At 40.1% G+C, this 22097-nt stretch overlaps 1 protein-coding gene across 1 annotated transcript in view; it reads right to left on the reverse strand.

The window, feature by feature from the left end:
* Window positions 1-411: 411 nt before the first annotated feature.
* Window positions 412-22097, reverse strand: part of LOC117293136 (dynein heavy chain 3, axonemal-like) — a 69225-nt gene continuing 47539 nt past the window's right edge. Inside the window, exons 45-69 of the mRNA XM_033775360.1 lie at window positions 21234-21419; window positions 20549-20716; window positions 19927-20063; window positions 19183-19468; window positions 18441-18608; window positions 17458-17675; window positions 16659-16770; window positions 15986-16342; window positions 15144-15345; window positions 14308-14510; window positions 13363-13467; window positions 12324-12590; window positions 11172-11333; window positions 9529-9689; window positions 8697-8854; window positions 7913-8482; window positions 7489-7595; window positions 6921-7064; window positions 6440-6603; window positions 5727-5880; window positions 5107-5235; window positions 3814-4079; window positions 3365-3453; window positions 2410-2531; window positions 412-1463 (exon numbers count right to left, since the gene is read on the reverse strand). Of these exons, the coding sequence (XP_033631251.1) occupies window positions 1167-1463; window positions 2410-2531; window positions 3365-3453; window positions 3814-4079; window positions 5107-5235; window positions 5727-5880; window positions 6440-6603; window positions 6921-7064; window positions 7489-7595; window positions 7913-8482; window positions 8697-8854; window positions 9529-9689; window positions 11172-11333; window positions 12324-12590; window positions 13363-13467; window positions 14308-14510; window positions 15144-15345; window positions 15986-16342; window positions 16659-16770; window positions 17458-17675; window positions 18441-18608; window positions 19183-19468; window positions 19927-20063; window positions 20549-20716; window positions 21234-21419 (4932 nt within the window). The 3' untranslated portion in view covers window positions 412-1166. The remainder of the gene's footprint in view (window positions 1464-2409; window positions 2532-3364; window positions 3454-3813; window positions 4080-5106; window positions 5236-5726; window positions 5881-6439; window positions 6604-6920; window positions 7065-7488; window positions 7596-7912; window positions 8483-8696; window positions 8855-9528; window positions 9690-11171; window positions 11334-12323; window positions 12591-13362; window positions 13468-14307; window positions 14511-15143; window positions 15346-15985; window positions 16343-16658; window positions 16771-17457; window positions 17676-18440; window positions 18609-19182; window positions 19469-19926; window positions 20064-20548; window positions 20717-21233; window positions 21420-22097) is intronic.

Here is a 22097-nt window from a genome sequence, read left to right on the forward strand (position 1 = left end):
CTTTTAAAGTAAATGGCAAGCTTCATCAGAAACTATCACTAAATTCGTGACATCAAAGCAAACTAGTTCCACACAACTTGAAAAAAAAGTAAATCTCCCAAAAGAAAATCACTCATTTTCAGTTCAGCCACAACTTTATAAAAGCAATCAAGGAAAACATATTCTTAAAAATAAAAAAGCTTTGTTAGAAAAAAACAAATATATTTTCAGTTGTTCTAGGTAGGCAAACATGTCAAAGGTTAAAGTTGAAAGGCAGGGAATACTTTTGGTAAATGTCAAAGACCAGTATCCTCACTCGGTGTGTACTGACATATGCATAAAATATCAACCCTGTGAAAATTTGGGCTCAACTGGTCATCGAAGTTGCACGAAAATGATGACAGAAACAAACACCCTCGTTGCATAGAATTTTGTGCTTTCAGATGCCTCAGAAAGGCTTCAGGCCTTTCTCAGACTCGAACTTTTGGGTGAAAACAAAAACTAACTTCAAAGGGGGTCGTTCCCAGCAATATTTTATAACATCAACAGCTCTCCAGTGCTCTTTACCAAGTAACGTTTTATGGTCATTAACTTATAGAGTAAGAACCAAAAATATACCATGCCTTTAAAGTCAACTATGTTATGTATTTTGATGTGACAGCCAAATATACAAATATTTCTTCCAGGTTTCGACTGAAAAGAAAATCCTTGTTAAAACATAGATTTAATTCTGATTGACTTTTTTGAGCTCAAGCTACACTTGGCTTAGCAAATCTCCGTAATGATACAAATTTTTAGATAATGCTGAAATCCACACAGTTAGAGGTGACTAAGAGCAAGTTCGAATGCACACATTTAGTCATCACTCACTCGAACGACTCGTGTGGAAGTCTAGTCAACCATCGGTTTATATCACGCTATTCGACACTCCATTGCCTTCCGCCTTTTAGCTATAGTGTCACTGGTTCCCCTCTGCACTTTAAAAATGTTAGCATGCATGGAACAGGCTATTGGGACCACTGAAGAAACCATGGTCATGAGGCTGGTTCCAAATGGTCGACCAAAGTTGTCAACCAAGGGTCGACCAACCTGGGTTTGAGTCAACCATGGTGCACACTCAAACTTGCTCAAGATTGAAGTTCATATTAACAAAAGCTAATCCTTGTATACATGGATTTCATGACTACTTAATCGTCCAGTTGACAGAGTGAAGCAACACCCCGATTGATCCAATAGGCTTGTGGTTTATCTGACAGTAACTCTAACATCATGACAAAGTTAGTGGAATGTCCAGTAGTGGACAGGGTACCTCGCCTGGCACTCGTCTTATAGACAGGGCTCGTGTAGGTGGGCACCTTCTTAAAGTCCGCCTTGCGCCCTGGTTTGAGCCATGTGACTGGAATCGTGTCGTATAGAATCTTAGGATGAGACTCGTTGAGTTTCTTTAGTTTACGATCCCAACGAGCGCCTTCGAGGTATAAACCCTAGGGAAAATGAGAAGTAGGAAAAGTTACTCATTTATGTTTTTTTTATTTTTTTTTTTAAATATTTATTTTGGTTCTGAAGCCAAGATCTTTCACAAAAGCAAACTTAATAACTATACTCTCCAAGAAACCCACCATGAGAAGACAAAGAAGGAAGTTTCAGTTTTATAAGTGGGAGGAAAACTCCAGATAATTATTCCAGGGAAAACCCATGCAGTCACATTAAATCCAATCCACAAACAACTGTGTGCTAGGGGGGCGACTATAAACAAAGAATCGGATGCGCAAAGATGTCTAGTGGGTTTATACTCAACAATTAGGCTCCTATTGCAAGGAATGAAACACCACCAACAACACCTTAAAAGGCGTGTCATGGCCGAGCGGTTAAGAGCACCGCATTCAAACTCTGGTGTTTCTGATCAGCAGAGTGTGGGTTCGAGAGTTGTGACACCTGGGGTTGATTTCACATAGAGTAAGGACTAGTCTTATCTCGAGTTAGGACCAGTTACTCGTCCTAACTTAGGACTATCCATGCAATTTGTATATCTCCTAGGACTAGTCCTAAGTTAGGACTAGTCCTAATTCTTTGTGAAATCAACCCCTGTGTCCTTAAGCAAGACACTTAACCATGATGCTTCGTCCTTCGGATGGGACGTAAAGACATTGGTCCTGTGTGTTGTTTAAGGTATGTAAAAGAACCCAGTGCACTTATCAAAAAGAGAAGTGGGTCTGCCTGTGTTTCTTGTTAGATTGGCAGCATATTGCGCCTCAGCACCTTGTAAACCATTACTTGGTGCTATGTAAAAGGATTAGGTCTCGTAATTCAAACAAGGTCCCATCTACATTGCAGAAAAATACTGTATGTTAAAGTGCCACTGAGCGTCACTGAGTGACGCATATGCGCGCTATATAAGAAGCCACTATTAATGAGAACTTATGAACTTACATAAACGTATGCTCCATCTTCAGCCTTGCTGTCCACCGTCTCCTCATGGTCCGTGATCTCAAACTCAAAGCCAAGATGATCAATGGGGATGGTGTACTTACGAGCAAAGTTCTGACTCACACCTGATGCATTCACACACAAATGAAAATCTTATAATGAGGTGATAACAAATAGAATTTGCTGTTTCAAACTGATAACCAACTACAAGTATACTCCTCAGGGTCCTGAGATGGTTTAAGGAATGATTTAAGGCCCAGTGCCAAGGGGTAAACAAGTTGGAAGCGCTTTGGTACTGCCTTCATCAGGCTGTGATAAAGCGTTGTATAAAACTATTATTAAATCTTTTAAATCGTTTGCAGTACCCGCTGCTAAAACATAGGATTCGAACTGCCTCTAGCCACCGGGTAATCTCGGTGGTCTAGCTGGTATGACACTGCTCTAGAATTGCAAAGGTCGTGGGTTCGAATCCCACCCGAGTAATATGCCTGTGATTTTTTTTTCTTCACAGAACTCTGGAAAGTACTGAGTATACAGTGCTAACACACACGGTGGTGTTTAGGGTAAAAACCAAAAAGAATGTATACAATTTGGTTAATATTATTAAGACATGGTATACAAGAAATAGGTGAAATAGGTGAGGTCATGATGCATCGACATCAACAGTCTTTCAACAGTCTTTCATACGCACAGCGGTTGAGTGTCACATGCATTTTGCCACTTTGCAAAATGGCACATGAGATTGTTACAAGAACTGAACATTAACAACAAATGCTGAAAAGATTTTCCAACGTTTTCACGCTATTTAACTAAAAGGGCATTTACGAATGGGAATAAAAGAGTGGGGACTCGGTCTTGAAGGTTCGGTCCTATATCGCATAGCCAAGACCCTGCCGGTTTTAGACGAACGTTCAAGACTTTGTACTACTCTTTTATTCCCTTATGAAATGATGCTTACCAGTCAGGAAGGACTGTGTGAAGTAAAAACCTGACAACCAGAAAGCTTTTGGCACTCCATGTTCTATCCAGTCTTGGAAGAAAGTCAGTCTGGAAAAAAAACCAACGAAAACAAGAGGAAATATCATTAATGAAAAAGTACGCAAATGTTCTCAGATCTAAGTACTTCCGAAAAGAAATCTATCAAAATACTCTCCCAAATTTCTTGCCAAGAATCTTCTTTACTGGCACAACAATATCACTTGTTATATTCATAATAATGAAGCATGTTTGTTGTATGCGACGTCTCAAAGGTATGCAGGACAGTTCTTTTTATTCAATATAAAAACACAAGAGCGCCAGTCCTGTCCACTTGTGAGTTTACTTGCCCGACACTAAAATTACTGGCCTCGGACTGATGGCCACTGTAAATTTCAAGCCCTGCTCCAAAATACCCAATTCGTGACTCACCTCGCTAAGAGATCAAGCATGTACCCTCCCAGTGGCTTCAGGGACGGATACGACTTAGCGGCCCACATCGCTGGTACTTTGCCAACCAACATACTATCAAACACATCCTCAAGTTCTGACGACATCACCACCAGTCCCTTAATGGCTTTCTGGATATTCTGAAGAGATGATCGGACGACTGTCGTTAAACGATTGAAGCGGATAAGTTCTTGACGCAGGACGGTGTTCATGGACTCGGAGTAGATGACTGGGTACTTTTCCATCACCTGATAAGAACAGATCATAGGGAAAAAAAGCGATGAGTAAATCTTTTGCAGTGGTTTGCTGAGTTTAAACTATCAGGAAAACTTTCAACTTCTTCCCATCAGTGAATAATGATAATAATAATAATAATAACAATAATACTAGACTCTTACACAACACTTTTTCACATCCCCTGGGGGCATATCGAAGCCCTCGGTAATTTTTTCCCGCAATGTATGTGGAACTATGTTTACAACAGTTTACAAGGTGCAGTGGTGCAATATGCTGCTGATCAGACCAGGAACACTGGGGCGAACCCCTTCTCTTAACGCTAAGGCGAACCCCTTCTCTTTACGCTAAGTGCACAGGGTTCTTTTACGTGCATTACGGCTTTTAGCCTATCTGAAGGATGAAGCAATGGTTTTAATTGTCTTGCTTTTAAGGACACGGCGTGACAACTGCGACTCGAACTCACACTCTGCTGATCAGAAACACCAGAGCTTGAGTCCAGTACTCTTATCCATAACTCAGTTTGGTCACAAGGTCATATTGAGCACACTTGTATAAATACAGTTCGCTTGATTCAAACAAGGTCATTTCTCACCCAGAACTTGGTTTGCCAGGGGAACATTAAAGTGAGTGATGACAAGTGTGGACTGAAGAAAACGTGGAGGGGGCGTATTAATGAGAGTAAGTTGGAAATATATCTACAAGAGAAGTTTTGTCCAAGCCTTTATAATCAAAAAGAGCAAGTTTAAAATAAATCCGTTCTCTAATCGGTAGCCAGTGAAGTTGTCCGAGTCATGGGGTAAATAATTTGTTCCTCAAGCAGACATGCAACTTTCTAAATGCAAAAAAAAAAAAAAAATGGCTGATCACACTTAACTTTTGTACAGTGTTTTTCAACTTTGTATGGCAGGGTTTTTTGAAAAGAAAAAGAGGAAATCAGCCGATCAGCTGAAAAGTTGCATTCCTGCTCAAGAAAACATACCAAACGAGCTGCAGTATTTTGTAAGCTTTCAACAATTTTTGCTTCCTAATCATACTTACAAATTCCAGGTTGTAGTCTGCTGGTAGTTTGGACAAAATATCCGAAGCTAAATCTTCAATAATCTCTTGAGGTGACTTCCCTCCGCCACCAGATTGCCGTGGTAACGTCAACAAAATGCCATCAAACAACTAGACAAAACAAAAAACAATAAAATACGTTAGATCAGGAATTGAAGAACACAAGGTTGAGTGTTTAATAACTGGCTAATAAATGTCCTGAGTAGACTGGGTCTAAACATTTTGGCCCAATTTCATAGAGCTGCAAGAAAGTCGCTAGGCACCAACCAATTTTATACACCATGATAAATTTTCCACGAATTTGATTTCGAGACCTCGATAAGAAGAAGTGTCCTTCTGTATTTTTGCTTAGCATAAACATTAGTTCAAAGCAATGACACGTGTCCTTCTGTATTTTTGCTTAGCATAAACATTAGTTCTAAGCAATGACACGTGTCCTTCTGTATTTTTGCTTAGCATAAACATTAGTTCTAAGCAATGACACGTGTCCTTCTGTATTTTTGCTTAGCATAAACATTAGTTCTAAGCAATGACACGTGTCCTTCTGCATTTTTGCTCAGCATCAAACATTAGTTCTAAGCACTTTTTCAGTCCTCTCTTACCTGTTGTGTTTCTTGGTTGTCCTTGGTGATGTCAGCGTTCTCATGGAGACCAAACACCTCAGGATGAGGAATGATGGGTAGGCTACGGATGTAATCGATGTAGGTTTGGTACGGGCCGTCAGTGGGCGAGTAGTAATCACCGCTGTCTGAAAACCTGCAACCACAAAAATCAAGACGATTAGCTTATCATCTCTGGGAACGAAGTAGTCTTCATTTTAGTTCTGGAGCCAAACACAATGTCATGATGACACTACAGTTTTGCTTCAGTCAGTTGAGCGTGAGGTTGTCTTCAGCCGACGCCATGTCAGGAAGCTCTGATGATCGTCTTCCACGCATCCCGGTCCAGCATCAGCGTCCTAAGCTCAGTTGTTTCTTGTTTTGTTGCGTCCTTCTTCAGCTGATCTACAAATGTAAGTCTCCTTCTGCCCTTGCTCCTGTTTCCATCGATGGGTTCCCAAAGAACTAGGGGGCTCACAGCTAGCTCTGGATGGTGGACACACTGGCCAGCCAGTCTCATCACATTGGGCTTCAAATGCATTACAATGCACAATCATAAATAATTTTGTACGAGAAAGAAATGTTTTTACCTTTAGACGCTTCTTTAATGATATAAAAAAAAAATCCCAAAGAATAAAACTTGTTTGCATTCCATGATGGACTTTTTAAATGTATAATCAGAGCATAAAAAGTGTTTGGGTCAAGGGTTGACTTACGCAAACTTATCCTCAACGAGTATCAAGTCATTGTAGAACTTGGATAAGAGTGATGTGAGAAGTCGTCTGTCTTTATCGTCGGTGACACGCCCACCGTAGTTACATTCACCGGTTAAGTAGGTCAACGCATCAAAGGGCACATCATCGTAGTCATTCAAAAACATCTATTCAATAACAAATATAAGTCATAGCATTTTGTAAACCTCAACACTCTCTCCAAAACTTTCCAGTATGTTGACCAACCATGAACTGGACTATTGGTAATTACTCAAAAAGATTCTGAGCATAAAAGTTAACAAGCAATGGAGAGCTGTTGATGGTATAACATTGGTGAGAAATGGCTCCCTCTGAAGTAATTTAATTTTTGAAAAAGAAGTAATTTTCTCAATCTTGATCTTTATCGTAATCTTAATCTTAATCCTGATGATCTTGATCTCAGTCTTAGTCTTGATCTTAATCTTGATCTCAATCTTGATCTTACCAGTAATTGTTTCATGCTGATCCTGAGATCTGACTCGTTGAACTCATACGGGATATTCCATCCTAATGGCCCAAACTTACGTCTCTCTTGCATCAAGGCGTGGAAGAAGCACAAACCAAACAGAAGCTTCCTCCAAATCACAGGCTGGAAAAAAAAAAAGAAAAAAAAAAACCCACCAATATTGATTAGGTATGTAAAATAAAATAAGAAAAGCCAACACTGAAATGTCTAGAGTGTACATTTGTCTTGCCTCATGTTTTTAATACATGTTACAATATTGCACTGGGATAAAGAAAATCATAGCAACAAATCAATCAAAAACCAAAAGACGAGCAGAGTAGATGGTTTGAAATGTCGAGACCACACGGTTCTTTTCAGAAATAGATTTTTCACTCCTACCAAAAGAGTTTTACACATGGTTGTTTCTGGCAAGTCTACTATTTACAGTTACTTCTTACAAACCATAGAATAGATTAATAAGAATTTTGATGCTTAAAATATAAGAAAATAAAATGATTAAATTTGGTACATTTTTTATCATTCACATTATGTTTTTGTTTCCGTTTACCTTGTTGCAACTTTCAAAGAATTCTTGATCTGATATAGGATCATTGAGGTACGACCGTAGCAGGTTTGCACGTAATCCCTTGGGCGGCTCGTTGGTCATCTTCACACCTGAAAGAATAAAACCAATGTGCTCATTTTATTTCAAGATGGTCCTCAGTTGTTATACTTGGTTCATCAAGGAGCTAGACGAAACTTGAGATTTCTTTCCTTTAAAATCCATAACTTTGAGCAAAACTGAAGTAGGAATTTAAACTGTGCATGGTGAGGTTATGACTGGTAAAGTTTGCAATTTTTGATTAGAGTTTCGACACAACTGGTTCTTTTCAAACTATTTCAAGACGATTAGAATGTTGACTTATCCAAACACCAGTTCTTTATGAATCGTTATCCATAAATCTGAGTCTAGATTGAGTTGATTCCTTTACCATTCTGTAAGATGGAGACAGGGAAGTCATCAGATGCGTAACTAGTCAACCACAATCGGAATTCCTTATGAGTAGCCTCCGGGACGATCACCTCTTCACAGATCTTCTCCAGCTTCGGCATCCAGCTTGACGCAAGATGACAATTCTGCAGCACGACCCACGTCCCATCAATCAAGGCATCTTCGATCATCTTCGTAGCGATAGGTCCTTGGCCCTGACCCAGAGAGATCGTCTGAATACGACTGCCTCCGAAGCCTTTGTCCTCGGCGAACTTCAGAAGACCAGCCATGGGGTCGGCCCCGGGGGAGAGCACAAAGATCAACGGTGCGCAGCAGTGCGAATCGGCAAAGCTACCGGCGAGGTCGAAGGTCGGCGGCTCGATGTAGCTCCGCCCCATGCTGTCTACGATGTAATCCTGGCTGGCTGGAACTAGTTTATCCGGGCGGAGGGTTCTGAGGATGATCATGCGGCTGAGGCCACTCGTTGTGTCGAACGGAACTGGATATTTCAGTTCATGGGGTGTGGCTGAATCGTAGATCTGCTTCCACACTGCATGATTCTGTTCAAAATCTAATAGCAAAAAGAAAGAGAATTTGTTGTTTTAAATTATGAGCCATTTCAAACTTTTGTGTTTGTTGTGAGTCAACTGATTTCCTGATCCAAGATAATCCCATGCCAAGCATGATAATCCCCCTCTATACTTTTAAAATTACACAGTGCCTTTGAGCAATGTATTGGATATATGGGGCTTTATAAATGCTTATATTTTTATTATCATACTTACGTTCTCTAAGCCCATTCAAGTTGGTCAAGTTGGAAGCTCGTACAACCTCGGACCAGGATTTATCCGTCAGCCAATCAGAGCAGGGATTAGGGTAGGGATTATCCAAAGCTACTCCACCGGTCAGCAGGAACCTCCACTCCTCATCGTCAACGTTACCCCTGAAAACATATTTCAATATTTCACTTCAGCTTTGTCTTTCAATGATACAATATAAATCACAGAGGTATAAAACCTCCAGACATCAATGAACTAGCCTTCCCCATGAATTATGCTAATTACATTCAGGAATACCGACAGATGCTATTGGTTGGCAAACGCCATAAAGTTCTGCACTAGGTAGATGCTCAATCACGTATGTGACATCACCAATACCAATCAGCCCAATACAAAAAAAGGCAAGATGTTCCCTCATTTTGTCTATTACTTCATTGCATAGAGCTGCTTAACAGCTGATTTTTGCTTACTGTACAATTTCCTCCAGCTCTCGCCCCCCCCCCCCCCATCCCTGTCAACCAACTCCACCCTCAAACAAAGTAGAGACAGGTCTTCAGCATCATCACAAAGCTTGACCTCTATCATGACCAAACAAAAGCACCGCTAGGACCATGTCAGCAAGTAGTCTACTGTATGCGCCGTAGCACCTTGTAAATCCTTTAAGGTGCTACATAATTGGGTCTCAGAATTCATCACTGCAATAACCTATCTTTCTGAAAGTTTGTATATACTCAGCGCCTTGAGTACCTTGTTGGTAGATACGCGCGCTATATAAGACTTATATACTTATTATTACACTGAATGAAGTGAGCCTCATCCTCAAGCCAACTGAACCTACCTGCTTTTCATGATTCCGATGCACAAGATGAACGAGAAGAGAAGCTTGTCTTTCTCAAAGAGCGAACGGCAGACGTTCTTGTAGATGCTGTCTGTGAAATGTTCGTTCAGGTTTTCAATTCTCTCTTCTAAGACTGAGGACTTCTTGCTGTTCTGAATGGACTGTGGCAACCCATAATAAAAACATCAACAGACGTTAGATATAGCAGATCTGAACTATAGGGGGCAAAGAAGATGTGGCATAGCCATAAACTTTTCTTGAGCAAATGTTCAAAAGCAGCAGCAAGAGCACCAACAGCAGCAGCATCAACAACAGTTCGCCTGGCCCCAGCGGCCAGGTCTATCCAGGGCCGCTGGGATGGGCTTGCACAGATTCTTGCCAAGGAAGTCTGTCATGCAAGCAGTGCTAGTGTGAAGAATTTATAAGGATTATATATGTGGAAGTGTCGTGGCCGAGCGGTTAAGAGCACCGAATTCAAACTCTGGTGTTTCTGATCAGCAGAGTGTGGGTTCGAATCCCCAGCCGTGACACTGTGTCCTTGAGCAAGACACTTAACCATTGCTTCGTCCTTCGGATGGGACGTAAAGCCGTTGGTCCCATGTGTTGTGTAACGCATGTAAAAGAACCCAGTGCACTTATCGAAAAGAGAAGGGGTTCGCCCCGGTGTTCCTGGTTGTGGCTGCTTAATGCGCCTTAGCACCTTGTAAACCCTTATAAGGTGCTAAATAATTGGGTCTCAGAATTCATCACTGCAATTACCTATCTTTCTGAAAGTTTGTATATACTCAGCGCCTTGAGTACCTTGTTTGGTAGATACGTGCGCTATATAAGACTTCAATATTATTATTATTAAAGCTTGCGACATTATCGAGTACAATGTTTTGTTTAGAAATTGAGCTATCACTGTAAATTGCACATCTACAGTTGAGTGTAAATTTGTAACGAATCCACATTTAAGTGTAGATTCAATAGAGAGACGTTGCAGAAGCAGTTTAGCAATTAATTAAAGGCAGTGGACACTATTGGTAATTACTCAAAATATTTATTAGCATAAAACCTAACTTGTTAACAAGTAATAGGGAGAGGTTGATAGTATAGAACATTGTGAGAAACGGCTCCCTCTGAAGTAATGTAGTTTTCGAGAAAGAAGTAATTTTCCACAAATTTGATTTCAAGACCTCAGATTTAGAATTTGAGATCTCGAAATCAAGCATCTGAAAGCACACAACTTCGTACTGTGTGACAAGGTTTTTTTTTTCTTTCATTATTATCTGGCAACTTCGACGACCGATTGAGCTCAAATTTTCACAGGTTTGTTATTTCATGAATGCATATGTTGAGATACATGCACCAACTGGTAATGCAATAGTCTTTGACAATTACCAATAGTGTCCAGTGTATTTACAGTTATGTTAGTATACATGTACCAATTGCCAAAAGTACACTGTAAAAACCAGTGTTTAGGTTCTGTAACAGATTTCGAACGCGTCAAAGGGTTTCATTATTATCTCGCAACTTCGACGATTGATTGAGCTCAAATTTTCACAGGTTTGTTATTGTATGCATATGTTGAGATACACCAACTGTGAAGACTAGTCTCTGACAATTACCAATAGTGTCCAGTGTGTTTAATAAGCACCTACCTGAAGGTACAAGTTAATGAACCATGTGAGTGAATACTGGTACATGGGCTCAATATTAGCCATATCTGAGATACAGAAGAACAACGTAGCCGAGTGGATAGCAACTGGTTTGTAACCATTCCTCGTCTCGTCGATCTCTTTCTCCGTTTTGGAGGCAATTTCCTGGAAAAATAAAACACACACAAAATAAAAAGAGTTATGAGTAGATATTTTCCGCGGTGGTTTTAACAATAGATAAATGCCAAATAAAAAAATTAAAATGATAAACATTTAGTCAGTGGATCGGTCAATAAAGCCAAAGGGCGCACATATTGTGAAATGTTGAGTTGGATTGTCAAAACGTTCCTACACTTTTCTTTTCTGTAGAATTGTTACCGTACAGTTTGTCATAATGTCGAGGTCCAGAAGAATGTCTGGAAGTGTGCTGAATTGTGGGTGTATGCCCGTGGGAAAGTCTTTATATTTTTGGAATATAACAATTCAGAAATCTTGTGGCTGTTTGTGGCCACTACTAGCCGCTCTTGGCTGCAATAGTCTCAAAAGGGTTAAAATATGGGTACATGGTGGGACACCTTCTACCCAATATCAACAATGATCAACAATTAACTGACTCGAGCCTGGTTCATACTTCCTGCAAATGCGATACAAATTTTGAAGTCACAATTTCACAACAAGTAATTTGCATCAGTTGATCTGTGCTCAACACCTTCGAAAACATTGGCTGCGAAAACAGCCCTACGTCATCAGAATTGTCTGTCCGTTCGTTCTTGTCCCCGTTTGTTGTCTCTCCCTAGGCATCCCTACATAAGCCTCGGCTTCCAGATGATGCCTCCATACTCTATTTATGTTTTTCTCACCCTCATTAAATAGCTTTGTTTATTGGCTATTCCTTAAAAAACATTGTTTGTACTCTTTTTTAATGAAGTATGGAAATAAATATAATTTTGAATTGAATTAAATGCACTTTGCATTTGCAGTAAGTATAAAAAAGGATCTGAAGACCAACCTGTTCTCCAATCTGTAGCTGCTTATCACTATCACTTCGGTCTTTCCTTTTCTCTATAAGCGCCTTACATCCTTTGGTAATTTGGCGCTATATAAATCCAGTTATTTTTATTATTATTAATATTATTATTATTAAGGGGGTTTTACCTGTTTAGCTGAGATTTCTTCTGACAGTGTCTTGGATGATGACAAGACCTTAATCGCCGTCTCATCCTCCAAGATGTTACCCTCGGATGAAGACAACACCTCCAGGATCTTATCCTCAATCTCCTTAAGTTGTTTCTTATTAGCGGCACTCTCTAAGATCAACTGGTTCTTCTTCTCTTCTAGTTCGGGTTTCTCTTTGGCGGCGACGATACCAAGAAGCTGATCTTGTAGGCCGAGGGGAGTGATCATGAAGTTCAGCAACACAACCTGTGAGAGGCAAAAGAGGATTTTTCCTATGGAAGACCCTTGATACTAGTCTCGGTGTGGCATGTTACGGAGCAATGTCCCGCGGGATACGGTGCAAGATTGATTGTGGCGTAGCAAGGCAGAGCGGCTTAGTGCATAGGACCCTAAGTTCTGATGGCTTCGTGGGTTTGAGTCCCATCTGTGACATGTTTCTTCTTGAGCAAGACATTTAACCATAATCGCTTCTTGTAACCCAGGTGTGCGAATGTTAATCCGAGAGGGCTGAGACAGTAGGCGCTTTCAGCAGCTTGAATTTATAAGAGCTAAATGGAGTAAGGAAGCTTGAGGAATGGTCTGAGTATGCCCGATGAGCAATGATAATAATAAGAAATGTTCTAAGGCACCTTGATCTAATTTTGTTTTGGTAAATTCAACTTGGATTTGCCTTTGGCAACCAAAGTTATTGTTTTTCAATAAACCACAGAAACTTGTCTGTCGTTCCCAAGTTCTACTAGAACCGGTGCATTGGCTGCCATCAGTGAACTCAAACAATAGAAACTTGCACGCGTGTCTGCGCTGCACACAACTCTCAGCCAATGATAGGATTTTCAAGCCTCGAAATAGCCCACGGCACCCACAGCATTTCCTGTGGTGCCCTTTGCAAAGTTGTAATACAACATTGGCATTTTCCTCCATAAAATTGCTGTGGCCCTTCAAGAACAAAGTTCAAGGCCTGGTCTTTATTGAGCTCAGCGAGGGCGCTGTTTGGGTCATCAGGACACCGATAACTTACCTTGACGGAGATCTCCGGGAGGTAGTGAGGGTTCCTAAGAGTAGATGTGATGTAGAATTTGAAATCATGAGAATATTCAATCAGATTCTCACCAAGACGAAGGTACTGTTGACAAAAACAAGGTTTACAGATTTACATAAAACTTACAAGGTCTAATGATGATGGTAGTTGAAAACATCCCTCGAAATATTTCTGTCTGAAATGTCATATTTGATGAGAAATAAATAATCTAACCTCGCATTTGGAGTTATCGCTCATCAGTGAGCCTTTTATTTATTTTTGTTTTGGCATCGATGCAATGCAAAAATTTGTAATCGGTTTTTCACTATTCTCTCGTGACCCAGATGGCCGTTGTTCTCAAACTTCTACAGGTTTGTCAGTTTATGTAAATGGTGGATTAAATAAAGTGCTTACACTGCCAGCAACTATTATGTTAGCAAAAACAATTCTGTAATGTTCCTTGAAAGTAGGTCATTTATGTCAAAACAATAGTTGAAGTATATGATGAAAGTAGTTTTCAGTTTGCTGGGCCTCATTTTATGGAACACTCTCCCTCGTCACATCAAACAAGCTACAACCATCTCACATTTCAAGACTCTTCTCAATACATTTCTGTTCAATTCATCTTGTTTCATCTATTTTTTGTTTTGTTCTTTTGAGCGCTTAGAGATTTTCTTCTGAGAGTGTCAGCCTCTATTTAAATACGGTTGTTTATTTATTATTAAGTAGGATTTGAAACTTTGCTTGGCGGAAGTAAGTAAAGAGAAACTAAAACAGGTTGTTGCATCCCCTGAAGGTGACCCCTCTGCCGACGCTTCCGAAGATGTATCCTAAACTTGATTGTATCCTAAATTTTGGCTAGCAAGTCTATGAAATAGAAATCATGCGGTAAGCAACAAACCAGTACTCGCTGAAATTGGGACTTGACTTGAAGCACAACCTTACCTCAACTCCTTGCTGTTTGAATGTTTGCTTGAGTAATATTGGCTCCAGTAATGGATCCAAGTCTTCGCCGACGTTCTCCAGTAGCACCGGTTTGCCAAACTGGATGGCGTTTTCCAGCGTGCGTACGTAGTTAGCGTCAGATAGCTTAATGATCTCGAGCTGGTTAGCTTTCTCCATGTTCTTGACCCACTTGTTGGCCTGACCTGAGAAAAGAACAGAACAACCCAGGCAGTTTATCAACAAATGCTCTTAGCAGTTACCTCTAGCTTGACCGAACCATTCGAAAAGATCACTGACAGCACAAAATCCAGGTATTTTTAAGCTTAATATATGCTATAATTGTATCGAGGATGAAGAATTTGATTCTACCCTTACACTATCGATGTCTGAAAACACCTAAGACCTAAGGCGTCACTTCCTATCCAAAGGATGCATCAACACTGGTTAAGTGCTTGCTTAAGGTCACAACGACTTGGTCTCAAAACCACACTCTGCTGATTAGAAACACCGAAACTCGAGTCTGGTGTTTTTGTCCGCTCGGTCACAACACGCTAATTGAAATCTGGATCATTACATGTCATGAGGCCAAGCAGAGGGAAATAAAAAAGCTGGATTCCACAGAATAGAAATAGACACAACAACTCATTCAACCCATACTCTAGGAGTGTTGGCTCTGACAAAACTGTTATGAACTTATTGAACAGTCTACTTTGCTTATCTTCAGAGGAAAGTATACTCTGCTTGTCTTCAATTCATCTCTTCAAAGAGATGTATACATGGTAGTGCTGGCTAAGCAGACTTTGTTGTGCTTAGCAAATTATATATTGTACATCTACCTTGTGGATCTATCATCAGTGGCCATCGTCTGGAATTGGACGTTACGATACCGTTGTCTACGGAGAAGGAATCAACTGGTAACCCGGCAATATTCCACGCACGAATCTTCACCGGTTCACCGAGGGTAGCGGTAAGCGAGAATGTATCGGAGCAAGGAATCATTCTCTCCTGACACAGCTTCTGCCATTCCTCGGTTGCTTGCTGTATTGGGAATAAAGAACAAAGTTTGCTCGATTACAACGTTCAGGCTGGCTCAGAGGTTTCTTTCCCTGACTATCACCTCTACGGACCCTGGTTTAAATCCCACCTAGGACAGGAGCATGAGTGTGGATTGGGTGTTCTACCAGGCCTAATTTTATAACAGCCTGTAAGCACAAAAACATGCTAAGCATAGAATAGTATTGCTTAGCTGAAACAGGTTACCAGCAACAAATTACATTCAGTTTACTTTGTTTTGACAGGTGTCACACTAAACTTTTGCTAAGCAAAGAAATTTACAGTATTTTCTGTTTCTTTTTTTTTAAATGGGCCCTAATTGCGCAGGTTTTCCTCAGTTGGGGTTTTCCTCCCACATCTAAAAGTAAACCTTCCCATTACCGAATTCATCCATTTCATCCATTATTGACGCTAATTATGCTATTGGATGTGTAATCAAGTAAATAAACATGATAAATAACTAAAATGACTTCATGAATTTGATTAAAATGTTTACATTTTCTCAATTCAAATTCTGCAAGGTGAGGGAAGGGAAAAGAAAAAAACACCCCAAAACAAACAACAAGATAACGCAAATTAGAGAGGAATTAAAAAAAAGTACAAATAAGAAATACTGAGGACACACCTGTCTGAAATCCACAGTGAATGCTCCTAGGTAAGCGACCACGCCCGATGAGATCAAGACGTCTCCGACGATCTTAATGTACTTCTCTCCTAACTCCCCAGCCGCCTCCTCCCACCGATCCCTCTCTCCTCCCAGACCACCGATCAGCTTCTCCGCTCTGATCAGCTTCTGCGAGCACAGCTCAATGTTGGCTTCTAGGTCTTTCTTCTTTGCCACCATGGCATCCAGCTCGTCGTTAAGGGCTTGTAGTTTGTCTGTGACCGCCTTCAGTTGGGCTCGTTTTGTGTTCAGCATGTCCATCTGAACGGCAAGCTCTGCCTCGGCTTCGGCTAGCTTGGCTTTCTTTGGAGCTACGACCTACAAGGACAAATATTTCAAGCTGGTTAAAATGGAGCAAGCATGCCTAGAATTGCACAGGAGTCGCAGAGTACCTCTGTTGCCCCTGGTATAAAAGAACAGGGGTTCACCCCGGTGTTCCTGGCTGTAGCTGCTGAATGCGCTATAGCACATGGTAACCCCTCATGAAAGGTGCTAAATAATTGGGTCTCAGAATTCGTAACTTCAATAATCTTTCTGTATATAAGCACCTTGAGTACCTTGTTGGTAGATACGTGTGCTATAAAAGACTTTGATGTTATTATATTATAAATAAATGAAATGAAATGACACTTACCTTGGCCACTCTGTCATAGACATCCATGGCACGTACCCATTTACACAATCCCTCACAGGCAGTGGAGATGTTACGAATAACAGACGGCACAAAGTCTGGGTTGGGCATGTACCTAAGTCAACAAATCATTTGTACAATCAGTCAAATAAATAAAAAATACAACTATGGGCTCAAAAAGCAAACAAATGTTCTCCATTTCATCTTGGTTAAATCGTTCCCCGTGGCACGTCTTGTAGTTTTACAGAATTGGTTTTGCTAACAAAACAGTTGCTGGCAGTGTTAGCACTTTATGCAATCAACCATATACATAAACTGACAAACCAGTATAAGTTTGAGTTTGATCGCCCATCTGGGTAACAACAAAAAAGTGAAAATCGATTACACATTTTGCATGACATCGATGCAAAAACAAAATTGAGTAAAACGCTCTCTGAGCGATAAACTCCAAATGCGAAATTAGATTATTTCTCATCAAATATGACATTTAAGACAGAAATATTGTGTGGGATGTTTTCAACTATCATCATCATTAGACCTTGTAAGTTTTATGTAAATCTGTAAACCTTGTTTTTGTCAACAGTACCTTCGTCTTGGTGAGAATCTGATTGAATATTCTCATGATTTCAAATTCTACATCACAACTACTCTTAGGAACTATTTCCAGGGATGTTTTCTACAATCATAATTAGACCGTGGAAGTTTAAGTAAATCTGTTATTTTCACAATTTTGTTTCTTACCAATTCTGTAAAATTTGGACCAAAGTCTACTTCACCCCGAAACTTCACTAGTTACACTCACCTATCTCTGATCTTCTTGATCACAGCTGGTTGGATGTTATCCTTATCGTAAGATTTCAGATGATCCAGAAACTTCATGTCTCCAAGAAGCTTCTGAGATGGTCCCCAGTAATCCTCCACCATCTTGCCCGACCCAGAAGGGTCTGGTTTACGCTCTGGTTTGATGTTACGCATGATGCAGATTGCTTCCATTACCAACTTCACTCCACTCGGCGGATTCTATAATCAAATCAAATCAGTCAGATAAAATCGATCAGATGGATTAAATCAATCAAATCGCTTGAATGATTGATCGATCAATAGTTATACAAAATAATATTAATAGGCATTTGTAGAGATTATCAAGACACAGAAACAGTGTAAACAAAACAATACATCAATGGAAAAATCAATCAATCAATCAAGCAACAGAATAATCAATGGCATGGATCAGTTACTATCAATAAATGTCAATTTTGGTTTAAATAGTTTTTTTGTACAATGTCGAAGTTTTGGTATTTTAAAATTTAAAGATTTGTTTATCTTGTTAGTAGAGTGTTCATTGGCTTAACACATCTATAAAGAGTGTTTTTCAAACTTTCATCTTGACCCAGACAGTTTTAAATGCAAAATATACATTTTGCCAGAAGGTTTAAAATAAAAATTTGAAACAAATTTGGAGATAAAAACTTTGCCTTCTATTGTAAGTTTACATCTTTCAAAAAAATAAAAGGCAAAGGAGTCCTTCAGAAAATCTGAAAAAAACTCTTGCCAAATCACAGACCTGTTAAGTTTGCAACATGTGGGTCCTGCATTAGCTCTTAATTGTTTTTATTTATTCATTTATTTTAGACAGCATCCACAAAACAAGCGCCAAAAAAATTAAGGAATACAAGTTTCAGTTATTAACAATAAAATAGGCCTACTATAAAGGAAAGGACACACTACACATACAACAAACCAATCATAAAAAAGGCTGAGTAGACACAGGCTAAACCTACTTACCTTCATGGCTTTGACCATAGAGATATCACTTGGTTTGAGTGTGTTGAGAGCAGTGATAGAGGCTTCTAATGCTGGGATAGCCTCAGCCAAGTCACTCTCACAGTCTGCTTTGATGGCCTGGGCGGCTTCGGCTGCTTTATTGGCTACGGCTTCATCAGCCGATACAACCTGAGATTAAAACAAATATCCATAAATTGCATTAACGTTCATAACAGCTCTATTAGAAAGGGACATGTTTTTCAGTGCATGAAACTAACACTGGACTACAGGCCTGAGGTCTGTCCTTTAAGCATTGGGCCAGTAACATCAAAAGCGTATATGTCAGGTGGTCTTTTGCCTTTTAAAAAGCTCGGTTCATACTTCATGCAAATGCTTTGTGCGATGCAAATTTCTCTGCGTCACAAAGGGAAATTGAGCGTGTACCGATTGTTGCGTCAAAAACTTTCTTCTCAATATTGAGCCTAGCTGTTTGCAACAGCACCTGTGTTCAATGCACAGATAATAATAACAATAATAATAATAACAATAATAATAATAATAATAATATTTACAACATTTATAGAGCGCTAAATACGGATGTTTCTAAGCGCTATAACCAGATTGACAAAACAGATGGGTTTTAAGTTGAGATTTAAAAGTGTCCAATGAAGGAGCTGCTTGAATGTGGGTGGTTAGATGAAACCATTTAAATAGGTTTTTTAGATATCGCCTAAAATCTGAGAAGGTCAGACGGTGACTTTACCTCTTTCTGAGCCTCTACTTCCACCGTATCCTGCTCAATCTTCTCCATGAGTATCTCCGTTTCCTTGGAGGTCTTAATCAGCTCCGGCTGCAGGGCGGTCAATTCCTCCTGCATGATAGCGACTTGAGACGAGGCAAAGGCCAGCTTCTCTAAACCACCCAGGTAGCGATTCTTCAGCATCAAGATTTCAGCTCTCTTCTGGTTCAGGAGCTTCTTAAAGGTCAGGATGAGCTCCAGGTAGGAGGTTGGGGTCACGTAGTTATGTCGACGGAGTCTGTCCAGGAATCTGTGGCAATTAGAGAAAGAAACTTGTTCAACAACTCCTGATGATGACTAGAGCAGGGCCCAGTTTCATAGAGCTGGCTTGATTCCAATTGATGAAGGTGCCTTGTTCGTGTGAATGTTTGATGATGGCTGATTTGTCAAGGTGTCTTAGTCTGCCGTGGGCTTTGTGTTCCTTGATTCTTGTTAATATGTTGCGGCCGGTTTCCCCGACGTACACTGTTCAAAACGTTGAGACCACACCGGCTCTTCTCAGAGCCAACACTACCACAAAAGAGATTTACACATGGTTGTATCTGCAAGTTTACTATTTATTTATAGCTTCTTCCAAGTTAGTTATTCTTAACAGTTTATTCTTGATATTTTAGGAGATGCAATGTGTTTGCGAAGACTCAAAAATATGAGAGTGCATAAAATATTCAATTGGGTTTTTTTCTGACCGAAAAGCAAAAATTTACTTACGATTCTGAGAGTTGTCTTACACTCTCATGGAAGTGTTTACACATGAAGACGCATTCCTTTCTGATGTTATCGTCAAGATCTTCAATATCCTCCAGGAATGTATTGGCAACCATCTCAAGAGCATCTTCGGGCCACGCCTTAACGAGACGGAAATATCAAAGATATTTATAACAGTAGACTTTAACATAGATTCAAAGATGATGAGTATTATTTGAATCAATGATTCGATCGTTGTGTATCGATTGTTCCTATAAATCGATATGTATTGATTATTCTTATAAATCGATATTTATTGATTATTCTTATAATTCAATGTGTATCGATTATTCTGATAAATCGATGTGTATCGTTTATTCTCACAAGTCGATATGTATTGTTTTTATAAATCAATTGTGTAAATTATTCTTATAAATCGATACGTAGGCCCCCTATTGATTTTTCTTGTATATATCGATTATTCTAATGTATAAATTATTACCGACCTTAAAGTTTCAGTTTAACAATGTTCACCACTGAGGTAACAGTGGAATCTTTTTCCTAAGACAAAGTGGGGTGGGGGGGGGGCACTGTTAATACATTGGAGGTTAAACATTTGGCTTTGATAGTACTCTAGTTGTTTTACCTGGAACCAGTCGATGGTGCAGCAGTTGATGAGCGAAGGGAACATTCTCAGACGGTTACGGAACGTATCTCCGATGGGACTCATGGCCAACACCACATGAAGATTCTTACGTACTTTCTCTATGAAGTAATTATACATGGCTAGGGGTGTGGCCTCAATCTTTCTTCCCTGTTAGATCCAAACAAATCAAATAATGTAACAATGTAATAATGGGATTTTTTTATGATGGTTTCATACACAATTTTAATGGGCATTTTCAAAATTTGTTCAAAAATCATCAATACTGTCTCAAGCTATAGCAGAGTTTAAGAATCCTTGCATTGAAAGTGTTGGGTACAATTCAAAAGCTAAAATGAAGTTAGAATTCATGGCGTGAAGTGTTCTGGCCAAATGGTCAAGTTCAATGGACTAAATTCTAGTGTTGTCCGCAACAGATTGTGGGTTCGAATCCCGGTCGTGGCATGTGTGTCCTCGGAAAAGGGCACTTGCAATACTTGCTTCGTCCTTACTAGGCACTCTGCACTTGCACAGCTAGTGAGAAATGCAGCACTTCCATGTAAGCGAAGAATGGTGATCGTATGCCCATAATTCGGCAGTATGCAGAGCCATGAAATTGGGCATCGGGTTCACCCATGAGTGGCGTGTACATGGAAATATTTTATGGGAAGACTCCGAAGCTACATACCTCTATTCGAGCGACCTGCTGCATCTTCTCAATGACCTCAGCCTTCTCATCTGCCGGGAAGAGGTTCGGAACATCACCGGTGTTTAAAATCATATTGATGTCCTCAACGAAGGATTCATCTTTGATTTGATTGTCACTGAAGAGGAAGACGGTCTGTTTGCCTTCGGCGCCAGATTTCAGTAAGAGCTGCAAAAGAACAGGGAGGTTTTCAGTCCAATTCAACTTATTTTTCGTCTAGATGATTGGGCCAATAATAAAAGAGAACTTTTTGGGTGTTATACTACAAAGGATTTACAGACTCTCTACATCACGCTAATTAAGTACAAGGGTAGTGGGTTTAGGTCTCCCCTTGGTCTAGAGGATGGCGGCACCCAAACCTCTTTGGTGTTATACTACGAAGGATTAACAGTCTCTCTACACATCACCATGAATAAAAAAAACCAGGGTAGTGGGTCTGGGCCTCCCCTTGGTCTAGAGGACGAAGCCGCCAAAACCTCTTGAGTGTTACGCTACTAAGGATTTACAGACTCTCTACATCACATAACAAAAGAATAAGGGTCGTGGGCCTGGGTCTCCCCTTGGTCTAGAGGACGAAGCCACCCAAATCTCTCAGGTGTTACTATACAAAGTATTTACAGACTCTCTACATCAACGTAAATATAAAAACAGGGTCGTGGGCCTAGGCCTCCCCTTGGTCTAGAGGACGAAGCCACCCAAACCTCTGGGTGTTTTGCTAAAAGGATTTACAGACTCTACACATCGCGTTAATACAAAATAAGGGTCGTGGGTCAGGACCTCCCCTTGGTCTAGAGGATGAAGCTCCTTATTTCAAAGGACTTACAGACTCTCTACATCACCATGAAT

This window comes from Asterias rubens, chromosome 7 (genome assembly GCF_902459465.1).
Source record: "Asterias rubens chromosome 7, eAstRub1.3, whole genome shotgun sequence".
Lineage (NCBI taxonomy): Eukaryota > Metazoa > Echinodermata > Asteroidea > Forcipulatida > Asteriidae > Asterias > Asterias rubens.